The sequence below is a fragment of the Marmota marmota genome, unplaced genomic scaffold (assembly GCF_001458135.2).
Source record: "Marmota marmota marmota unplaced genomic scaffold, marMar, whole genome shotgun sequence".
Taxonomy (NCBI): Eukaryota; Metazoa; Chordata; class Mammalia; order Rodentia; family Sciuridae; genus Marmota; species Marmota marmota.
Window position 1 is genome coordinate 47,023,397 of NW_026000229.1, and position 8,241 is coordinate 47,031,637.

The 8,241-nt window shown below is 31.9% G+C and overlaps 1 protein-coding gene across 1 annotated transcript; it reads left to right on the top strand.

The window, feature by feature from the left end:
* Positions 1-4,925: 4,925 nt before the first annotated feature.
* LOC107137738 (olfactory receptor 4K2-like) lies at positions 4,926-5,894 on the top strand. Its single transcript, XM_015480188.1, has one exon. It carries the CDS (start codon positions 4,935-4,937, stop codon positions 5,892-5,894), a length of 960 nt encoding a protein of 319 aa, XP_015335674.1. The 5' UTR covers positions 4,926-4,934.
* The last annotated feature ends 2,347 nt before the right edge of the window (positions 5,895-8,241 follow it).

Below are 8,241 nucleotides of genomic sequence, written 5' to 3' on the forward strand. Positions count from 1 at the left end.
AACTATTAATTTTCAAGTCCCTTATATTGTCACTTATTTTCTATGCATCTCCCACATAATTTTTCATCTTTATTTTCCATAATAGAAATTCCATTTCTAGTTCCTGACTATCTTCATCTGATTTGTCCTCAAACTTTGAAAGTTATTTTGTTAACTCAAAAATGTCTCACAGTGAATTCATTGAATTCTTTTACATGAGGAAATTTATGTGTTGAATAATATTGAGTTTCTTCTTTCAGTAACTCAATATATATTTTAATTCAAGTAATTTTTTTCTTTATATTGCATACTATAGTTTTGTTACACAAAACCAAAACATTTTAGAATAATTAGAATAAAAATCACTCCTATTTATGTATCCTATTGCTCATATGAATAGACATATTTTGCTTTAATTTTTAACAGATAATTGCTGGTGTATAACTATTGGTTTTATGTGTTTATTTTGTAACTAAGCACTGAACTGAGTTATCTGCTTTAAAAAATCTGCTTTATAAACTATTTTAAAGTGAAATTTGATCTTTTTTTATTTTGGTATGCAGACTTTTAATTTAAACACTTATGTAGATTCATGTAGTCCTACCACAACCAAGATATAGTTCCATATTGTCCTTCATCTTATCTTTTATTGCTATTGTTTTGTTAGTTCTCTTAATTTTTCCCATAATTACTCAAATAATAATTATATATACCTTTTCCTTTAGTGACAATTATACACAACTACCTTTTATTTTACAGTAGGACAAACATTTCATGTTTACTGGATCTTTGTATCTATTGTTAGGTTTTTATTTTTAAAAGCCTTTTTATCAAAGAAAAACTTGAAAACCCAATTTGCTTGTTTTCTTATTTCAAAGACTGCTGCTAGAAAGGCGGTTAGCTAGGGAAGATTTTCTTGGGCTATATTGCCAGCCCTGTAAGAAATATTGGGCAGGTGATTATTTAGAAAGAAGATCGTGTTTAGAGGGCAAGTCACAGATGAATGGTTAGCCTGCAAGTAACCATGGCAGGCTTTCAGTTTATGATTTTAGGTTGTGAGTCCATATCAAGCATATTCCTGGATGATATATCATGGGCACTTGAAACAATAAGGTTAAGATAATAATCATTTATAGTATTCCTTCTCCTACTATATTTTACTGAATACTTTCTCTGTGTTAGGTATTATGCCGACTGTATCACATTTATTTTTATCATTTTTTTTTATATCCTCTAAGGTACTTGCATAGCACCTTCCTTCACTTCTAGTATATTTGTATTTTACAATATCCCCTTTTCTAGACCTCATCTGTCCATACAGACAGCTATCATTATACTTATTCCCTTGTGCTAATTTTTAAATGCCTTGTCAGAATCTTTAATGCATTATCCTTCCTTTAATACATAACACTTCAAGTAAGCCAGTATTTGCCGGGAGCGAATTGCCATAGCCTAAAAGAATAATTTCCAATTGTGGCATTCTATAATTTTTAACACTGGGGTATAAATATGAGAGTGTAAATTTTGCCCCCAATAATGCTTTTAAAGTGATTGCCTACATTTCTTCTAGGTTAGTCCCAGTTGTCCTCTTTTCTCTAATGAATACTGCTTCAATGTGGGCATGGACCTTTGCTTTAAATAGCAAAGACATTCAGAGTTCATTTTGTGACTCTATGAAAAGCTATTTCAACATTTTAATAACTCCCACTGCAAGCAGATTCTAGTATCTAATCCCTAATCTCCTCTATGTCACTGCCTTCCAAAGGCTTTTATGTCAAGACAGGAGAGGACATATGTCCATAGTCCAGGCTTCTGATGCTTACTAAAGACCATGGTGATTTCCAGAGACTTGTTTATCTTAGAGGATATGGTGTTTTTGATTCTGGCTGCACAGCTGGTAGGTTAAAAGCTGGATATAATACTAAGGATCCTGAGAAGCAGTTGTGGCTTCTTTTCTTCAGGTATCAAAAAATTAGCATTTATCTGATAATTATATAAAGTAACCATAATAGTAGAGTAGTAAAGAAAAAATGCGTATAACTTGAAGACAAAAGGATGGTTTGGTAACATAGTGATCAAAGCTGCCTTTATGGAGAAGAAAAGGAGAAGAAAACAAACCTTAAAACTGCTTATTCACTTACAATGGTGTAAGAGTAGTTTCCATAAATAATTAAATTATTTCATCAAAACAGGAAAATAAGTCAAATGTGTAAAACTGAGAACTTCAGTTAATATAAAACAAACATGATTTTCATATGAAAAGAAATAATTTATTTTGAAAAAAGAAATTATTTGGGGAGCACAATCTTTCTCTAAATTCATGAATCAAAACTAGGTTAGAATATTTTATTGCATATAGTATTATTTTTAATAAAATGAGCTTATTATTTCTGAACAACATTCTTAAATTCAAATTTTGAAACCTAGGAAGTTTCTTGAACATTGCTCAGAAAATATGCATATAACTTTATATAGACCATTTAATTTAACTATCATAAGAGGCTATATGTACCTTAAGCATTTTTTCACCACTGGACAATAGTTCCACTTTAAGAATTTCAGAATAATTCTCTCTGATAAATTTTGAAAGTATTTTTTAAATATTGAAAAAGCACTTTGAATATGTACAATAAATGAATATGTAACTAGATTTTCTTCCACATGGAAAAACGTGAATTCACTTAAATAAAAAATATTACTAAAGGTAATAGCTAAACTTCATGTGTTGAGTGAACATAGAATAGAATGGAGTAGCGAGGTAGATTATATTACGGAGAGTATAATTCATTTCCAGTAAGTTTCCTTCTGCACATCAACATTTAAAAAGTGAATCCAAGTTGTTGTTATCCCTTTTCCAATTCTAACAGGACATGGAATTTTCTGCAACAGAATAGTAGTTATGACATTTCTACTCTAATGTTAGAATGTGGAACCAATGAAAACTTTGTGTTAATCATGTAAATAGAAGCCAAAATTGTTTTGGAATATTTGTTTCAGATTTTACTAAAAAACAACTAAAACTTACTCTAAGCTAGAAACCATCTGACCTCTTTTAACTGAAAGTATCCAGCAGATCTGGAAATTTTATTAGCTAGTCTATTAATTTAGAGAAAAGAGATGACTTAATAATAAAACTTATTCTTTCATCAAATTGATGCATTAATACTGTCACAACAGTTAAAGTTGGTTTAAAATATTAGGAAATTTTAGCAGCCAGTAGTCCCAAATTTTTATAATGTGGGTTTTAATTTTTACTTAATATTTATTTTAAGCAGTTTTTTAGTGATCATTGGGGATAAATTAATGGAAGGGAAGTGAAAGAAATGAAAGTCATTAGCTCATTTATTGATTATTTTTCCATCTGTTCATTCTTTAGATTTATGACAATGACTTCATTCTTTTCTTCTCATTTAATATCAATTGTAACTTGAATATGAGCATACGACATTTAACATGTGTTGGCATTGTTTCATCCTATTTCACTGATATATTTAAATTTTAATCTTTTTTGATGAACTTAGAAAACATTAATATAAAATAAATTTTAAAATCACAATTTAAAAGATAAAATTAATAACAGAATTATATATAATGACATTGATTAATATTGAAATTATTATCAAACTAGATGAAATATTCATATGTGCAGTGAGAATTCTTAAATTATCTAATGTAACAAAGGAACTCAGTATTACATGTGAAAATAGCAATTTAACTGAAAAAAAGTGATTTTAAAGGTAAACATTTTTTATAAAGACCTGAACTTAAACAATATTAGATATTTCTTTTCCATTAATTTTAATGTGACAAAATTTTCCAGTGACCCAAAAACTTTCAGAAAACTCATCTGAGTTTTCCATAATCAAAGGCATACATTTTACTAGGTTCTGGAAGGATAAACCCTCTTTGGTGACAAAATTGGTGTTCATTTACCACGACCAATTTTGATTTGTATTGTACCACACTTTTGACTCTTTGGTAGACAGTGATATCATCTTGGAAATAAAATTATAGAACTTGGGAAGTACTGTAAATGAGAAAAGTAATTTTGGAAAGTTATTCTGAATTTTTATAGTAGCTCACCATCCTCACTTTAAAACAATAGCTTCATTTGAGTAACATGAAGAGAATCAAAGGATAGTCTCTTAAAAAATAAAAGTTTCTGAGGTTACAAAATAACAAAAGCTAAAAATAATTTATTTATATTACAGGTATGCCCTTTGGTGGTCAGTTGTTTCATAGATTTAAAAAAATCAAAGGTAAATAATTTGTCACCCTAATAAGGATATAAAGTGGATCTTCTCTAATCATTATATTAAAAAGTTAATTAAATCTAGTGTTCATCAATGTTTGACTTGATATAATTGCATTTTTGTGGAGTAAGAGAAACGGTTGGAGTTTCAGTCCTTATTTTTACTTATGTGTCTTACTCAGTACAGTCTAAAAACTTAACATAATCTGTAAATATGATTTATGCAGCTTCCTAGGTGTATTCAGACAAGTGTTAGTGTGTGGGCGTGTATGAATGTAGCCCAATGTATACGAGTGCTGGCTATAAGTGAGAGTTTGTGCTTCTCAGGTGTTATCCAGTAGTAATTGATCAGTGCTTCCAAGAAGGAAACTCTTTACTTTGAAAGTTTTTTTCTTTATTAAATTATTTATTTATTCTAATTTGTTACATATGATGGCAGAATGCAGTTCATTTCATATTACACATATAGAGCACAATTTTTCAAGTCACTGGTTGTATACAAAGTATTTTCACAACATTCGTGTCTTCATACATGTACTTAGAGTAATGATGTCTGAGGTTTTTACATAGATTTTAGATAATCAGTGCGCTAGAGAACAATCAAATGACATCATAAGTTTGTCACATGTAGCTGTAGACATATCATGTTTTTCTAGCCTTAATTTTGTTCCTTTTAAGATTACAGAGCAGTATCTGCAGAACAATGGAGGGTTTTAACCATTCCAGAGTATCTGAATTCGTGTTACTTGGACTGACTGATTCTTCTGAGCTTCAGATATTCTTCTTCGTAGTGTTTTCCATCTTCTATTTAATGACTATGTTTGGCAACTGCCTGATTTTGCTCACTGTCCTATCCACCTCAAACCTTCACTTGCCCATGTACTTCCTGCTCAGCAACCTCTCTCTCATTGACATGTGCCTGTCCTCCTTTGCCACGCCAAAGATGATTATGGACTTCTTTGCTCAGCGCAAGACCATATCCTTTGAGGGTTGCATTTCTCAGATCTTTTTTTTGCATCTTTTCACTGGGACAGAGATTGTGCTGCTGATCTCCATGTCTTTTGACAGGTACATTGCCATATGTAAACCTCTCCATTATTCAACAATTATGAGCCCAAGAGTATGTGTTGGGCTTGTCATAACTTCTTGGACAGTGGGCTTCCTGCATACCATGAGCCAGTTGGCTTTTACTCTCTATTTACCCTTCTGTGGTCCCAATGTGATAGATAGTTTCTTCTGTGACCTTCCTTTGGTCATCCAGCTGGCTTGTATAGACATATATATTCTTGGGATCTTCATGATCTCAACCAGTGGTGTTATTGCTCTTATAAGTTTTCTGCTTTTGCTCACTTCATACATCATTGTTCTTGTCACTATCAGGGACCATTCCTCCACACGCTCATCTAAGGCTCTTTCTACCTGCACTGCACATTTCATAGTGGTATTCATGTTCTTTGGGCCTTGCATCTTCATTTATGTGTGGCCTTTCACAAATTTCCTGGTGGACAAAATTTTGTCTGTTTTCTATACCATCTTTACTCCCTTTCTGAATCCACTAATCTATACTTTGAGAAACCAAGAAGTAAAGACAGCAGTAAAGAAGAAACTAAGTAATCAATATTTCAGTTTTGGAAAAACTACTCCAAGATATTCAGTGCAATGAATGGAGCTAGCCTAGCTGAGATGTAGATCATCCAATTTTGCTTAGAAAGCCAGAGAAAGTTAAACCTAGAATCTGACTTTCAAGTCACTTTGTCTAAAATCATGAAAACAAGAAGCCAGGGTTGACATATGTGCAACATCTTGGCTGGTGAAGTACTTGCAAGCCTGTTGAGATTATGGATTCTTTTGATAATTTGTTAAAAGCTAATGTTTATTTTCATAAACATTATATCATCAAAATTGTGAACATAATTTCAGAACTTCATAGATCCATGAGTCCTGAAACATAACTACTTAGAGAATATAGATAAAAATATTGTTTTCTAACCAAGAACATTCCTAAGTGGCTGCTCAATGTGGGGTTCTCTGATGGTGTCTACCTTAATTTAGAATTTTAATTAGGATTTTGGGGCATATTTCACAGCATTAGAAATATTGTCATGTGAAAATTCATATTGTGGATCATTTCATTCTTCATTAAGTATGCGTAATATTCCATTGTGTATATATACCACAGAGTTTCTTTATCCATTAATTTATTGTAGGGCATCTAGGTTGCTTCCACAGTTTAGCTACTGTGAGTTGAGATGCTATAAACATTGATGTGGCTGTGCCTCTGTAGTATACTGATTTTAACTCCTTTGGATATATTGAGGAATGGGATAACTGGGTCAAAAAGTGGTTCCTTTTCTAGTTTTTTGAGGACTCTTCATACTTCTTTTCAGAAGGGTTGCACCAGTTTGCTGTCCTACCAACAATGTATGAATGTTCCCTTTCTCCACCTTCTTGCCAACATTTATTGTTACTTGTGTTCTTGATAATTGCCATTCAGACTGGAGCAAGATGGAATCTCAGTGTAGTTTTAATTTAAATTTCTTTAATTGTTAGAAATGTTGAACTTTTTTTCATATATTTGTTGATCACTTCAACATATCAGCACAGGAACTGACTTCCTGAATAAGATTCCTAAAGCACATGAAGTGAATTCAAGAATCAATAAATGGGATGGATTCAAACTGAAAAGTTCCTTCTCAGCAAAGGAAACAATCAATATCGTGGATGAATTCTTTTGAATAGCGTTGAACAATCTTCATTCAGCGGGTTGAGTTTGAGATTTGAATCAACTTTGAACATGAGAGAATATGAACAAAATATGTGTAAAATTTAGCAATGCTCAATACTCATGAAAGGTTTAGTAAACACTAATAATATTGTATATTAAATAGACATAAAATTACAGGTACTGGGATGGAAAGTTAAATGCTTACTTGAACTTAAATGGCATGAATTTGTGTCAGAAAATAATGTGTCAATTTATTAGTCTTTGATTCATTTCTGTAGTTAATCTTGTCTTTTGTATGCCTGTATTTTTTTAAAAGAAGTATTATATTTGGGGGATTTCTTATTTAAATTGAAATATATTACAAGATTGCATGAAAGGCCAAGTAGTAAATATACGATGTTTGATAGGTCTGTATTTTGTTTTATCACAATAATATTTTAGAATAAACTAGGTTAGAAGTTCTGAAGTATTATTTATGTCTTTGTCTTTTACCCACTTGAAAAGCAGTAATGGAAATACTTGAACTTCTTAGATAACAAGGAAGGGGACAGATGGGGAAAGGGAGGAAGGATGGGAAAGGGAAGAAACTGCTGAATGAAATTGACTAAATTATGCTCTGTGGATGCATGAATACATACTCAGTAAGTTCCACTTTTATGTATAACTATAATGTATCAGTTTTAAAAAATGATAAATAAATGGAAGATGAATATAGTACAAAAAGGGGTGAAGGGTTAAGGGAAGGGAAGAGGAAAATACTGTGGATTGGAATGGAGAAAAATTTGTTATATGCATTTATAAATATGTCAAAATGGACCCTGCTAGTGTGTATGACTATAAAGCACTAATAAAAGTTTTTAAAAAAGAATTGTTTGGAGACCTGGTAGAATGCACTATTCAGGAAATTATTAACATCAAAATTATAAAGCCATAGAATTAAGTCAGATATTTTTTCTGGCTGATAAATCTCTGTAGGTGGAGAATGAAAATCTATCTAATCTCCACCTGCAAATTTCTAGAAGTAGAGCCCATTCCTGGGGATCAGTTAAGCCCTGAACTGCCTTCATTCAGTCCACTCTCTGAACCTAGTAAAGATTTCTGCACTGATGAGGCAGGAGTCCGGATCAAAACTTCAAGGCCAGCCTGGGCAACTTGGTGAGGCTCTGTCCCCACAACAAAACAAAACAATAGGCTGGGGAAGTTTTTTAGTGGTGGAGCACCCATGGTTTTAATCCCTAGTACTGCAGAAACAACAAAAATACAGATGAATTCTGCACTGATAGAA